General features: G+C 37.4%; 1 protein-coding gene across 1 annotated transcript in view; it reads right to left on the bottom strand.

Moving 5' to 3' along the window:
* Positions 1 to 16,427, bottom strand: part of SPATA16 (spermatogenesis associated 16) — a 232,567-nt gene that overhangs the window by 33,404 nt on the left and 182,736 nt on the right. The window contains exons 6-8 of the mRNA XM_061193423.1: positions 14,127 to 14,273; positions 12,981 to 13,093; positions 1,324 to 1,488 (exon numbers count right to left, since the gene is read on the bottom strand). Coding sequence (XP_061049406.1) covers positions 1,324 to 1,488; positions 12,981 to 13,093; positions 14,127 to 14,273 — 425 coding nt within the window. The remainder of the gene's footprint in view (positions 1 to 1,323; positions 1,489 to 12,980; positions 13,094 to 14,126; positions 14,274 to 16,427) is intronic.

Below are 16,427 nucleotides of genomic sequence, written 5' to 3'. Positions count from 1 at the left end.
ATTGTGCCAGCTTCTTAAATTAACATTTTCTTCGCTTTCTTTTATCTCAGAGGAGCATTAATCATCTAAAATTGGCTATAATATGCACTTTGAAAGCTCCACACTTACTGCACTCCTGAATGCCTTATGAATGGTAGGATAAACACTTAGCCTTTTAGAAGGTGTTCTGTGCACATAACCATACAGGTTTAGAAAGTATTATTGCCAGTTTTGACTTAGTAAATTCTTGACTAATAGACTTTTTTTTCTCATAGTTTTAATGTTTAGTATGTGGAGTTTTATTGTTTGGCTACTCAGTTTTATATGCTTACTTTGAATATCAATATTTATTTAATATACTTTTACAGGTTCAGATGAACATTATAAATGTTGGCAGTTTATTTCTTGATTAATTTGTAACAACTTTAAAAGCTCAAAAAGGGAGGGTTCCTTTAGTTATCTGAAAATTACAGGTGATGAGTTTGGGTTGTTCTCATCCTTGCTATGTGAATTCAATTCAGGTCTATAATTAGTTTTCGCTACATTCAATTAGAGCTCAAAGAGCCCTTCCCAGCAACACATTAGGAGCTTTATATGGAGTGAATTTTACCTTTCCTTGAATGGCCAGCACACTGATTAATAATTGTTTTTCAAACGACGTGCTATTGTTTCTAATATAAATTATGGTTATAATATACACACCTGTTTGGAGATTTGTTCTATAAGATATTTCTTGGACTAGTTTTTGACAGGCTCTGTGTTTTCTGAGTTAACTGGTCAATTCAGTTAAAAAAAAAACACGCCACCATTTGACTACATTTTCCCCTCAAGACAGCTCTCTTAACTAAATGTTACGTATGCGTGCGAGTGTTGGCACTGCCAACATATATGTGACATTAGAAGTAACTAAGAAAATTCTATGGATGATTTTGTAGGGTCAGTTTTCTATCCAGCAATTACTGTTTTTTCCTCTTACTTTTCCATTGAAGAGAATCCTGTATTAACATATCTTGGAGTTAAGAAACAATGTATTAAAATTTCACTTTACTTGAAACAAAAAAGTCTGACTCAAAATATGAATAATCAACCCTCTTCCATATTTTCATACATCACAAAGGTCTTGCTATTAAAAAAAAAAAAAGGAAGCTAGTCAGGGTGGGCAAATAAAACACATACACACACACACATTTCTACATTTTCCAGTTTCTTCATTAGAATGCTTCATGAGGGTTGGGGAGTTTGCCCTCAGACTGCATTTATTGTCACATTCTTTTTCAGACCATATCACTCTTTTATTGGCTCAGGGCTTGTGAAAGCCTTAAACAAAGAAAAACAAATGCTTACCAATTCCGCCTCCTGTTGACTGATGTCCTGTAGATAGGGAATGGTTGCTAGCTCAGCCATTGCTTGATGGATCACCTGGGACTGCTCCTTTACTCTCTGCAGCTGGCTGAGGAGGCTGGCATATTGCAACTTCTCCATCACACCTGAGCACGCATGAAAACTCCCCTAGTCTCCCAGTAGAAGGAAATGTTTTAGAACAAAACCACAGAAATAACCTCTCACCGGGGATTGAAGTCAGGTCTCGTTGTAATAACATATTTAGCTCCTCTGAAGTAATGGTATCTAGTGCAAATAAATGTTTTCTTCTATTATTTTAGAGAACTGTCTGTACCCTTCCTTCAAACAGATGAATGTATTGATATATAAAAGGGAACGCTTGGCGGGACTGTGGAGAAGGATTCGCAGGTGGCCCTGCCTAAGGAATCTGGGATGAGGGGAAAAGAAGGACGGAAATTGAACCTGAGCTCCACTCTCCCAGTGGGGATCCCACAGAGCTGTGTCCATTTAGCGGGGGTGACTTTATCTATGTCACCAAGGCATCATAAGAGTTAAGAGTTGCCCACTGTCTTGTTTATACAAAGAAAGATTTCTTATGCAAGTTGAATCCTGAAAAATGTTATGCAAGTGGATTTCTGTCTAGCCCAGTGGTTTACATTAAACCTCCAGCTCTGCTTTTATCTTTAGTTCTCATTGGATGGCCATGGACTCTGGCTCTTCTCCTTGTGGCATTTTAGTGATTTATTCTGGGTCCTAGGACCATTCCAGCAACTGACATGATCCATCTTGAAATAGACAGTTGTGCACTTGTAAGGAACACCAACCCCCATGAATCTACTGGTATTTTGGGCTTTCTTAAAATGGGGCACACTTATAATTAAGGTGGCCTACCTCTGTGTTTGCTACTGCCAGCCATAGCGAGGACATGTTACCTTCTCTAAAAAGTTTAATACAAATTGTACTGCTTGATAGGTGAGACAAAGTTTATCATAAAATTCTCACATTTCTGTTTAGGAAAAAGTACTTCTGACATAAGGGGGCATCTAAGGGTTCCTGTTATGTTTGGAGGGTGATGAGAAATGGGAAGTCACAGGAGGATTTAGTTTGGTGATGGCATTCTGAATCTTGGTGCTTAGAAGTGGAAGCCTGGATGAGCGGCATCCCTTTATGCGGTCGGGGAGTGGAGGTTTCCTCTTTGACCACCTGCACTAGAATTACTAGGCTTGTTGGTTAACTAGGAAGAGTCCTGGGCCTTACTCAGTGAATCACAATCTCTTGATATGTGGCCCTAGAAATATGAATTTTAGCTATACAAAAATTCAAATATTCAAATATCAAATATTCAAATATCTCAAACAGAAGTTGGAGAATAAACTACTACCTTAAAGCTTAGTATCTGCACAAGGACTATTTTAGTTTGTGCATACTTATAAAACAGATTTTTTCCCAGAAATTAGAGAAGGCAGACGTGACTCTTCCTTCTTAAAATATTCTCTTCTAAGGAGAAAAATTATTAGAAACTAGCATTACTAAAGAGCATCGAAATTTTAACTTGAATTTAGAAGGCAGTCCTTTCTGAAATGTCATACACATATCTTGATTGACACCAACCTCTAGAATTTGGCGCTTTCCTAGAATCTTGGTAATAACGAAAGGTTGAGCACTGTTGTATTGTATTTGCTGTATTTCTTCCTAACATCTGTCTCTGCCATTTGACTAATGTCTCTTTATCCCTGCTAATTTGTTCTTTCCAATTAATCATTTATCTGAAAACCTATAAACCTATAGGAGCAATGACTGCAAATTGTGGATTTGAGATCCCTTCTCTGAATTGAAGAAATAGCCAGCCTACCCACTGAGTTTAAACATGTAGCTAAACAATGGATACTGTCAAATAGAGGAAAGCAAGTTGCAGGAGAAACAGTTTTCTTTCCGAAGAAAAATTACTTTCTTTGTCCTTCTTTAAAATAAACAGTGGGGCTGGTTGTAGGAAAGTGGTGTAGTGACTTAACTCCAAAGTGCAGAAACAACTGTGGCCTGCTTGGAAACATAATCTATCAGTGTAATTTTCCAAAACATCAGGACAATAAAAATAGTGGAAGGCAGTGGTGCTTTGTTAGCTTGATTGTTGGATGCATAGCAAAAGAGGAAGTGCTCCTTATGAATAGGACACTAGGGAAAGGATACAGTTGACTGCTAATCGTCCTCCCCCTCCCCCCCCCCCAAGCCAAATGCCGTTTTGGTCATCAGGAAACTACAGATTAATATTTTACCTATACAAGGTTGGGGCTTTTGGGAGATAAAGTGAAAAAGAAATAAAAATTAGTAAATGCCAGCAGGAATGCTTTAATGCTGTTGCTTTAAGAAAATCAAGGAAATAATGAAAAATGAAGGAATTAGCTCACATCTAATGCTAGCAAGGGCAAAATCTAAAGGGAAGTAGCCCTCTCAATGAGACTTCAGAAGTGATCAGAGAGCTCCTTAGCTGCTGGATAGAGTGTAATAAAGTGGCCAAGATTGAAGATAAAACCTCACACAGGTACAATGAAGGTTAGGTAAATAGCAAGTTCAAATGAACGCTTCAGCCAGACAATTGTCTAGATTTAATAGCAGGTATGGATGAATGTTTGGAAAATAAGTGGCACAGTATAATACTGCTGAAAAGAAGAGCCCAAGTATTGGGAATGTATTTCCGTTTGACATAACATATAGAAACATTAATTGCAAAGAAAAGGGGTAGGAAACACATATTATTGTTCATTTCCAATGTGCATATATAAACAATTTTTGTGCTTTACTTGGAGGAAATTAAAAGTAAAATTAACAAGGTATGCAAAACCTGGCTAGTTAGGTCATTTTTTGGCAAGTCAGCCTGTGAAGGAAGCTTCATGCCTGGCAAGAGATTTTATTATTTTAACTCTTTAACACCCCAGGAAGCACAGTACATAAGGTGTAAACTGACAGCAGCCAGTAAAGTTAATGAATGGAAAAGCACAGCAACATTCAGTAGCACGTGAAATAATTAGTACAAAGATCCAGAGAAGAAAAAATACCATTAGAGCAGAGCTACTAGTTGAATGGGGTTGATGTTCAGTGAGATTAAAAGACACCAGATAGGAAGGTGAGAATATTTTAGACAATAACTCTGAAAATGCCAGAATCATTCTTGTCTGGCCATGTGCTGTGTGCCTAACAAAGGAATCTATAAAGGTAAGGAAACTGGTGTCAGAGTGTAAGGAGAATTATTTTCTGAGACATAGAAACATTATACCAGGAATGTCTTTGTCTCCTTCACCAACTCTTTCTACCACCTCATAGCAAGAGGTGAAAATTCATGTTCCCTGGCAAGCCCTACTGTGGGCAGTAGATCTACTCCATGGCTAGAGATGACACCTCTAATCCTGCCTTTGTGAGGAGATCTGAGTGCATCAGTGATCTAAGGAAAAGAATTCAAAATCCACAGGATACTTGCACAGTCTTCATTTTAGAAGAGTATGTAATTTCAAAGTATACAGCATTTATAAAGAAAAAGAAAGGTCTATAAAACAGTCCTTTTGTCATAGCAAATGAAAACCAATACAATTAATTAAAACTTTAAAAATTCTTAATACTTTACAAAGTGCTTCAATGTGGATTATATACTTTTGGTCTCACAACTCTGGGAGGTGAGCATGGCAGATAACAGCTTATTTTATAAATGAGAAAAAAACAGCTCAGAGGTTAAGTGACATCCTAGGGTTACACAGCCAGAGCACAGCCTTGGACAAAAGTCTTCATCTATAGGTGTCACAAGCTAGGGTCACAGCTAATAAGGACAATGCAATGCCTAAATACTCAAGTGGATGGCATTTGACATCCGACAAAAAAAAAAAAAAAAAAACACACCTCAGGGGATCCTAAAAACACTGTTGAGGGATTCTTGGGTCACAATTAATTGTACCATGTAGGAATAATTTCTGCTCACCAACTCATTTCTTGCTTCATTAAGCTAGGTTACCTTTGCAGCCAATTTTATTCAGTCCTGCTTTATGAAGCTGTGGTTGGGCATATAATGAGAAACCTAGAGGCCAAGATTTGGATATTCTTGTGGTCCCTGGGTACCTGTGGGCTCACTTGCTTCAATTTCATTCAAGCTCTTTGAGACAGTCTTCCAAAAACTGTTTCCCATAGACGCAAACATAAGAAAGTTGATGAAATCCCCCACAGTTAACAAAGTGGTACTGACTCATTCTAAAGAAGACTGAGTTATTCATTAGATGCTAAGAATCTTGTTCATTATGGTTTTCAAATCTCCTTTATGGACACATAAAAATACATGCATATACACATTTCTAAGTGGCCAGAATGCCCTTTGAAACATGAGAAGAAAATGTGTTAAAAGCATTTAAAAAGTGCATGATGCCTAGATTGGCCTAACCTGCATTCACAACACACTGGGAGATCTGAGCTGGCAACAGATGATGATGTGGCGGGTACCTGACAAGTAGCAAGGTACGGCGGGCATCACCCCAAAGAGCCAGGGCACAGACAGATCACCTCCCCAACATCCAGCACGCTGGCACTGCAAGGCTAACCATGTGCAGATGAGGTGAAATAATACTATATGGTGATGGTTCTTGCTAGCAAGGCTTCCACTGCTTGCAAGAGCCTGATGATGACAGTGACGATATGTGTGTGTGTATGTCTCTAATTAGGATGGGGTGGTTGGTGAGGGGCGGGTGTGTGTGTGTGTGTCTGGAAGAGGTTGTGAATAGGACCCAAAATCTGCAATAGAGCCAATGAGATTGCTATAAACTGAATGTTTGTGTCCACCCAAAATTCCTATGTTGAAGCCCTAGTGGCCAATGTGATGTATTTGGAGATGGGGCCTTTGGGAGGTAATTAGGGTTAGATGAGGTCATGAGAGTAGGGCCTGATGATGGGATTAGTGCTCTTATAAGAATTGACACCAGAGGGCTTGCTCTCTGCCATGTTAGGACACAGAGAGAAAGTAACCGACTGCAAGCCAGGAAGAGGGTGTTTGTCAGAACCTGACCATGTTGGCACCCTGATCTCAGACTTCTAGCCTCTAGAACTGTGAGAAAATAAATTTCTGTTGGTTAAGTCATCCAGTCTATGCTATTTTGTTATGGCAGCACAAGATGACTAAGGTAGAGATGGATTTCTTAGTAGTAATAGTATAGGGAAGATAATTGAGTGGAACACGGTTGTGAGGAAGGGGAAGCTATGTGGTAGGAAAATCAGTAAAAATGTGCTTTTGGATTTGTAATGCATAGAATTACAAATCATGCAAATAAATTAGGGGTTTTATAGCTTTTATAAAATGCTGAATAATGTTACTGAGCAGGTAAACTGCTGAACAGATGTTAAGTAGCTGTTTATGATAACCCCCTTGGTTCCCCTTGTAAGGTAAGAACATCAAATCAATGATGTAATACTAAAGCCACAAAAAAAGAATTCTTTAAAATTTCCAGCTTAAAGGCCTTTTGGAAAATATTTTAAAAGGGGAAATCTGCACCCTTTAGAGCTCATTAATGAGGAGTTCCCTTTATGTACTTTCAATACAATAGCTTAAATTTTGTAAAATAGCACAGCATAAATCAGATCTTATTTTGGGCTTTTTTAAAGACTGAAAGTAGAAAGGGCATATTTTCCCTGGGTCGGAGAAAGGGATTAGATAATTTACCTTAAGGGTACATAAAGATCAATTGCCAGGTGGAGGGCGGAGTCAAGATGGCAGACTAGGACGACGTGGAATTCATGTCTACATACAATTAGGGCACCTACCAGGCACTGGTGGGGGACCACAGACACCTAAGGGGATGGGAGGAACCCCCAGCGACTGGCTTACAGGATCTTGGTTCCCAAGCCGGATGTTGGGGCCGAGCCCCTGTGGTGGGAGCTCTGAGTCCAAATTTCTGGACTAACAGAGAACCTCAGACCCCAGGGAATATCAATTGGAGTGAGGACTCCCGGAGGTCCTCATCTCAGCACCAAGACCCGGCTCTATCCAACTGCCTGCAAACTCCAGTGCTGGACCCCACAGGCCAAACAACCAGTAAGATGGAATACAGCCCCAACCATCAAAAAAAAAAAAAAAAAAAGAAACAACAAAAAATATGTCACAGACGAAGGGGCAAGGTAAAAACCTACAAGACCAAATAAATGAAGACGCAATAGGCAACGTACCTGAAGAAGAATTCGGAGTAATGATAGTAAAGATGATCCAAAATCTCAGAAACACAATGGAGAAAATACAATAAACATTTAACAAGGACTAGAAGAACTAAAGAGCAAACAAACAGTGATGAACAACACAAAAACTGAAATTAAAGATACTCTAGAAGGAATCAATAGCAGAATAACTGAGGCAGAAGAACGGATAAGTGACCTGGAAGATAAAATGGTGGATATAACTGTCAGGGAGCAGAATAAAGAAAAAAGAATGGAAAGAATTGAGGACAGTCTCAGAGACCTCTGGGACAACATTGAACACACCAACATTCAAATTATAGGGGTCCCAGAAGAAGAAGAGAAAGAGAAAGCGTCTGAGAAAATATTTGAAGAGATGATAGTGGAAAACTTCCCTAACATGGGAAAGGAAATAGTCAATCAAGTCCAGGAAGCACAGAGAGTCCCATACAGGATAAACCCAAAGAGAAACATGCTGAGACACATATTAATCAAACTATCAAAAATTAAATACAAAAAAATGTATTAAAAGGAGCAAGGGAAAAGCAACAAATACCATACAAGGAAATCCCCATAAGGTTAACAGAAACTCTGCAAGCCAGAAGGGAGTGGCAGGACATATTTAAAGTGATGAAAAGGAAAAACCTACAACCAAGATTACTCTACCCAGCAAGGATCTCATTCATATTCGAAGGAGAAATTAAAACCTTTACAGACAAGCAAAAGTTAAGAGAATTCATCACCACCAAACCAGCTTTACAACAAATGTTAAAGGAACTTCTTTAGGCAGGAAACACAAGAGAAGAAAATGACCTACAAAAATAAACCCCAAACAATTAAGAAAATGGTAATAGGAACATACGTATTGATAATTACCTTAAATGTAAATGGATTAAATGCTCCAACCAAAAGACATAGACTGGCTGAATGGATACAGAAACAAGACCCGTATACATGCTGTCAACAAGAGACCCACTTCAGACCTAGGGACACATACAGAATGAAAGTGAGGTGATGGAAAAAGATATTCCATGCAAATGGAAATCAAAAGAAAGCTGGAGTAGCAATTCTCATATCAGACAAAATAGACTTTAAAATAAAGACTATTACAAGAGGCAAAGAAAGACACTACATAATGATCAAGGGATCAATCCAAGAAGAAGATATAACAATTGTAAATATTTATGCACCCAACATAGGAGCACCTCAATACATAAGGCAAATGCTAACAGCCATAAAAGGCGAAATTGACAGTAACACAATCATAGTAGGAGGCTTCAACACCCCACTTTCACCAATGGACAGATCATTCAAAATGAAAATAAATAAGGAAACACAAGCTTTAAATGACACATTTAACAAGATGGACTTAATTGATATTTATAGGACATTCCATCCAAAAACAACAGAATACACTTTCAACTGCTCATGGAACATTCTCCAGGATAGAACATATCTTGGGTCACAAATCAAGCCTTGGTAAATTTAAGAAAATTGAAATCATATCATATCTCAGCACTATGAGACTAGATATCAATTACAGGAAAAACTGTAAAAAATACAAACACATGGAGGCTAAACAATACACTACTAAATAACCAAGAGATCACTGAAGAAATCAATGAGGAAATCAAAAATACCTAGAAACAAATGACAATGAAAACACGACGACCCAAAACCTATGCGATGCAGCAAAAGCAGTTCTAAGAGGGAAGTTTATAGCAATACAATCCTACCTCAAGGAACAAGAAACGTCTCAAATAAACAACTTAACCTTACACCTAAAGCAGTTGGAGAAAGAAGAACAAAAAAACCCCAAAGTTAGAAGAAGGAAAGAAATTATAAAGATCAGATCAGAAATAAATGAAAAAGAAATGAAAAAGACAATAGCAAAGATCAATAAAACTAAAAGCTGGTTCTTTGAGAAGATAAACAAAATTGATAAACCATTAGCCAGACTCATCAAGAAAAAAAGGGAGAAGACTCAAATCAATAGAATTAGAAATGAAAAAGTAGAAGTAACAACTGACACTGCAGAAATACAAAGGATCATGACAGAATACTACAAGCAACTATATGCCAATAAAATGGACAACCTGGAAGAAATGGACAAATTCTTAGAAAAGCACAACCTTCTGAGACTGAACCAGGAAGAAATAGAAAATATAAACAGACCAAGCACAAGCACTGAATTTGAGACTGTGATTAAAAATCTTCCAACAAACAAAAGCCCAGGACCAGATGGCTTCACAGGCAAATTCTATCAAACATTTAGAGAAGAGCTAACACCTATCCTTCTCAAACTCTTCCAAACTATAGCAGAGGGAGGAACACTCCCAAACTCATTCTACGAGGCCACCATCACCCTGATACCAAAACCAGAAAAAAATGTCACAAAAAAAGAAAACTACAGGCCAATATCACTGATGAACATAGATGCAAAAATTCTCAACAAAATACTAGCAAACGGAATCCAACAGCATGTTAAAAGGCTCATACAGCATGATCAAGTGGGGTTTATCCCAGGAACGCAAGGATTCTTCAATATACACAAATCAATCAATGTGATAAACCATATTAACGAACTGAAGCAGAAAAACCATATGATCATCTCAATAGATGCAGAAAAAGCTTTTGACAAAATTCAACACCCATTTATGATAAAAACTCTTCAGAAAGTAGGCATAGAGGGAACCTACCTCAACATAATAAAAGCCATATATGACAAACCCACAGCCACCATCGTTTACAATGGTGAAAAACTGAAACCATTTCCTCTAAGATCAGGAACAAGGCAAGGTTGTCTACTCTTACCACTGTTATTCAACATAGTTTTGGAAGTTTCAGCCACAGCAATCAGAGAAGAAAAAGAAATAAAAGGAATCCAAATCGGAAAAGCAGAAGTAAAACTGTCACTATTTGCAGATGACATGATACTATACATAGAGGATCCTAAAGATGCTACCAGAAAACAACTAGAGCTAATCAATGAATTTGGTAGAGTAGCAGGATACAAAATTAATGCACAGAAATCTCTTGCATTCCTATACACTAATGATGAAAAATCTGAAAGAGAAATTAAGGAAACACTCCCATTTACCATTGCAACAAAAAGAATAAAATACCTAGGAATAAACCAACCTAAGGAGACAGAAGACCTGTATGCAGAATACTATTAAGACACTGATGAAAGAAATTAAAGATGATACAAACAGATGGAGAGATATACCATGTTCTTGGATTGGAAGAATCAACATTGTGAAAATGACTGTACTACCCAAAGCAATCTACAGATTCAATGCAATCCCTATCAAACTACCAATGGCATTTTTCACGGAACTAGAACAAAAAATTTCACAATTTGTATGGAAACACAAAAGACCCCGATTAGCCAAAGCAATCTTGAGAAAGAAAAACGGAGCTGGAGGAATGAGGCTCCCTGACTTCAGACTATACTACAAAGCTACAGTAATCAAGACAGTATGGTACTGGCACAAAAACAGAAATATAGATCGTTGGAATTGTATAGAAAGCCCAGAGATAAACCCATGCACATATGGTCACCTTATATTTGATAAAGGAGGCAAGAATATACAATGCAGAAAAGACAGCCTCTTCAATAAGTGGTGCTGGGAAAACTGGACAGCTACATGGAAAAGAATGAAATTAGAACACTTCCTAACACCATACACATAAATAAACTCAAAATGGATTAAAGACCTAAATGTAAGGCCAGACACTATAGAACTCTTAGAGGAAGACATAGGCAGAACACTCTATGACTTAAATCACAGCAAGATCCTTTTAGACCCACCTCCTAGAGTAATGAAAATAAAAACAAAAATAAAAAAATGGGACCTAATGAAACTTAAAAGCTTTTGCACAGCAAAGGAAACCATAAACAAGACAAAAGACAACCCTCAGAATGGGAGAAAATATTGGCAAACGAAGCAACTGACAAAGGATTAATCTCCAAAATATACAAGCAGCTCATGCAGCTCAATAGCAAAAAAACAAACAACCCAATCCAAAAATGGGCAGAAAACCTAAATAGATATTTCTCCAAAGAAGATATACAGATTGCCAACAAACACATGAAAGAATGCTCAACATCACTAATTATTAGAGAAATGCAAATCAAAACTACAATGAGGTATCACCTCACACCTGTCAGAATGGCCATTATCAAAAAATCTAGAAACAATAAATGCTGGAGAGGGTGTGGAGAAAAGGGAACCCTCTTGCACTGCTGGTGGGAATGTAAATTGATACAGCCACTGTGGAGAACAGTATGGAGATTCCTTAAAAAACTAAAAATAGATCTACCATATGACCCAGCCATCCCACTACTGGGCATGTACCCTGAGAATATGATAATTCAAAGAGTCATGTACCACAATGTTCATTGCAGCAATATTTACAATAGCCAGGACATGGAAGCAACGTAAGTGTCCACCGACAGATGAATGGATAAAGAAGATGTGGCACATATATACAATGGAATATTACTCAGCCATAAAAAGAAATGAAATTGAGTTATTTGTAGTGAGGTGAATGGACCTAGAGTCTGTCATACAGAGGGAAGTACGTCAGAAAGAGAAAAACAAATACCCTATGCTAACACATACATATGGAATCTAAAAAAAAAAAAGGTTCTGATGAACCTAGGGGCAGGGCAGGAATAAAGATGCAGACGTAGAGAATGGACTTGAGAACATGGGGAGGGGGAAGGGTAAGCTGGGACGAAGCGAGAGAGTGGCATGGACATATACACACTACCAAATGTAAAATAGATAGCTAGTGGGGAGCAGCTGCATAGCAACAGGGAGATCAGCTTGGTGCTTTGTGACCACCTAGAGGGGTGGGATAGGAAGGGTGGGAGGGAGACGCAAGAGGGATGGGATATGGGGATATATGTATGCATATAGCTGGTTCACTTTTTTATACAACAGAAACTAACACAACCTTATAAAGCAATTATACTCCAGTAAAGATGTTAACAACAACAAAAAAGATTAATTGCCAATGTTTAGAGTAGCATCCAATGTATCAGTTGATGTGGAGGAGCTAGCTTTTAATGTTCTGAATTCTTGTGTAGGCAACAAAATGGTTATATGCAATAGCAAATGTATGAAATAGGGAAAGCACTGTGTTCACTAAACTTTTGTTATTGATTTGAAGCAAGAGATTCAATTCAACCTTCAATTAGATATCAGGAAGCCACAAAGAAAAGGCTCTAGCCTGAGAAATGCTGGAAATTGCAAAGTGTAGCTTTATGATTAATATATTTTAAAGTATAAAAGGAATAAAATCATTAGCTAAACTTTGCTGGGTTTTGCAAATAAGATTTACTGTGAAAGTTTCTAAAATCCTCCAACACTTGCAATATTTACACCATAAACTTTCCATACTTCTAGAATTGTCTGATATTTATATGTTGAAGAAATATAAAAGACTTATATACCTACATTCGATTGGGTGCTTCTAATAAAATCCAGTATTGGCAAGACTCGCTTCCCCATTGTCTCCATGTGTCTCACTGTGTCTTCTCTTGTCAGCAGGCTGAAGGGAGTTTTATGTTCTAAAAATTGTAACAATAAACTTTTATACTTTTTTTCCCCAGACTTCCATTTCAAAATGCTTTCCTTAGCAAGCTATAAACAGATATCTCAATATTAACAGATATGAAATCTTTAGTATAGAAACGAGTCCCATCTCAAAGACCAGAAGTATAACAATGAAAGATCTGTGAGGAGACATTGCCCTTTAGAGACTATCATTTATTCCTTTTGTTGTGTTTCTTGACTGAGAGATCTACGGGACAGCCTATTACAATTCACCTCTCTCTGCAGAATATGCTTTTCCTGAGTTGTGAAAAAAATGTCATCATAAATGTGTCTGATTCTTGACTTGTTCCTCCCAGGTATTAATCAAGTGTGCAGATTGCACTGACTTTGAATGTAGCTCGAAGCTGAGATAAGCCTCAGAGGACAGAGTGCCAGACAAAGCACAAATCCTTAATTATGTGGGTAGAGCTGAAGGGATAAATTCAACCTGGTCATGAATTCAGCCCTTAAGTATGAGACTTCAACTCCACGTGAATGTTTACTTGATTTTTGAAAGTTTCAACTAGAATTACTGAGCACCATTTAACTATAATACTCTTCAGGAGATCTGAGATCTTGGTTAATTACATAAGAAAAGAGTAGAACAGATATTAATACAATGGCAGATAATCCAAGTGATTTAAGGTGGTCATTGGCTATACGTTTGATTTCATACAATAGTTGTGTTGCACGATTTTCTTCTGTGTTTGCTGATGGATGATGACAAAATCTTGTAATCTTTAAGTGCCCGGTGATCAGGCATAGGTGGTGGTATGGTTACGGTGAGATGGTTAGGGTGAGGGAGGTGGGCACTCCTGCGGGAATCAGAATTCCAGGTATTGTTAACTAACCCACAAAGAAGATCAGAAGGAGTTAAGTATGACCCAACAAACATTTTGGTGCCCAGGCCCTATTATATGCTAGGCTTGTGATGAGTAAAGCTTAATGAATAATGCACAATTCCTAACTTAAAACAGGATTGAAAGATAACAAGTCCAGGTGACTTACCTGTAAATGTTGGTAACTTCCTATTTGATACTTTTTCCAAAAACTTCCCATCTTCTTTGTTTTTGAACCCAAGAGTCAAGAGATACTGTTGAGGAGGAAAAGATGACCAGTCAACTGTCTGAGGCAACACGTGGAGTCCTTGAAGGTCTGAAATATGACAGAAAAAGAACTAAAGAATTTATCATTTTATTGTTTTCAGGGTATTTTCCCCCCAGATTTCAAGAATTATACTCAGAAAAAATTAAAGATACAAAGTAAAAGTATGTGCATCAAAAGGTCAAATAGGTGATATATCAAAATCACACTTTATCCTTCATATTTTTCTTAAAATGTAAACATACACAAAGTATAGCAATAGAATATGGCTAGGTTATGTGGTCCTCTTTCCCCATATTCAAAATAATACAAAATTCAGGACCAGGTTGCAGGCTTAATATTTTTCTGTGTGACACCTTTCAAGAGAATTTGATTTTTCTGTTCACAGTTTAAGAAAATAATGTTATATGAAAGGAAGGAGGAAAATTACCAAGTAAGAATTAAAATATAAGGCTAATTAATTTAGTTGCTATCCCTCCTATAGTTGAAGGAAATTTAAAATGATAAATGTACTAACTTTTGTAATTAGACTTGGAAATAACTCATGTGTCAAGAAAATTGTTCTAAAACAAACTCTGTTCTTAATGACCAGAAGAGCTAATGTTTACTTAGTACTTATTTTCTACCTTCCCTTGTTCTAAACATTTTGTGTGCGTTCTATTAAAATTTTTTTTATTGACATATAGTTGATTTACAATATTGTGTTTCAGGTGTACAAAAAGTGGTTCAATTATATATATATATATATTTTTTTCATATTATTTTCCATCATAGGTTATTACAAGATACTGAAAATAGTTCCCTGTGCTCTACAGTAAATCTTTGTTGCTTATCTATTTTATGTATAATAGTTTATATCTGTTAATCCCATGCTCCTAATTTATCCCTCCCTTCCTTCCCTTTCCCCTTTGGTAATCATGTTTGTTTTGTGTGGATTCTCTTTAAATCCTCACGATACATTCACATAATTGGTGCTATTGTCCTGATTTTACAAATAACCGGGAGGTTGTGGTACACAGAAGGGGAGTGACTTGTCTGGAAACACGCATATAAGTGGACAAAGTAGGATTCACACCTGGGCAGTCTGACTCCAGAGACCGTGGGCCTAACCACTGCACTCTGCTTTAGGCTTGCTTGACTTTGGATTACTTTTGGGACAGGGACAGATGTCAACCATGGGGTCTTGGAGGCCAGATTTACTTCATTCATTTTCATTCTGTGTAATAATGCTTTGGTTTATTACAATAGACTTCTCAAATGAAGGATGATGAACAGAGGGTTTAATGAGCCCTCCCTATTTAACACTGCCAGAAAGGGAAAAAGATGAAATTCCAAATATCCTTGAATTATGATTTAAATGCCAATTTTTAATCTAGAATCAGAACTCAAATGGCAGTGTTTCAAATACAGTCTTTGCTATCTGTAGTATTTCTTTAAAAAATAATAGACGCAGTAAACCATGAGTGTTTTTATCCACCCTCTCTGACTTCCCCGCCCTGATTTTTAGCTGCAGAACCCTTTGTTCAAACTAAAATTTACTGAGAAGCCCAATATTTAAAGTCGGTAAAGGTAGAGCTGTTCCATTTGAAGCCTGGATCACTGACCACGCACTCTCATCACTGTACCCCATTCTATACCCCACACACAATAGCCACCTTGAACCCCTCCACAGAATCCCAATTTTTCAAAGCACAGTTTGGAAAACACTGCAGTAAGCTATTTGGCACATTTTGGTTAAGTAAATAGCATACGGCTGTCAAACAGAGAGTTAACATGTATGCTGATAATTAAAAGAAAATATTACAAAATACCTTTTAAACACAAGCATAGAACAAAAATATATTAAACATGATTTAGTCTTTGGTGACAGGATCTGGTAACCACTAAATATTATTGAGGGCTAACATTTATGTGACATTTCTTCTGTGCCATACACATTATCAAGATTATCTTTCTCATTCAACAACAATGTAGAGCAGGACACATTATTATGCCCACCTTACGGATGACCAAACTGGAGCTTCAAGAAATTACAAACTTGCCCAACACAGCAAATGGAGGGACCAGAATTGAGAGTCAGGCTGCTGAACATTGAAGCACAGGGCTTAACTCTCAAAACAATCCTACAACAGTGATCATCACTCTGACAATCAGTGGGAAGCATGTTACAGAAGCAGGGCAATGTCAATACATAGATGGCTTTAA

The sequence above is a fragment of the Eubalaena glacialis genome, chromosome 6, assembly GCF_028564815.1.
Source record: "Eubalaena glacialis isolate mEubGla1 chromosome 6, mEubGla1.1.hap2.+ XY, whole genome shotgun sequence".
In the NCBI taxonomy this organism is placed as follows: Eukaryota; Metazoa; Chordata; class Mammalia; order Artiodactyla; family Balaenidae; genus Eubalaena; species Eubalaena glacialis.
This window is presented reverse-complemented; position numbering and strand designations above follow the sequence as displayed.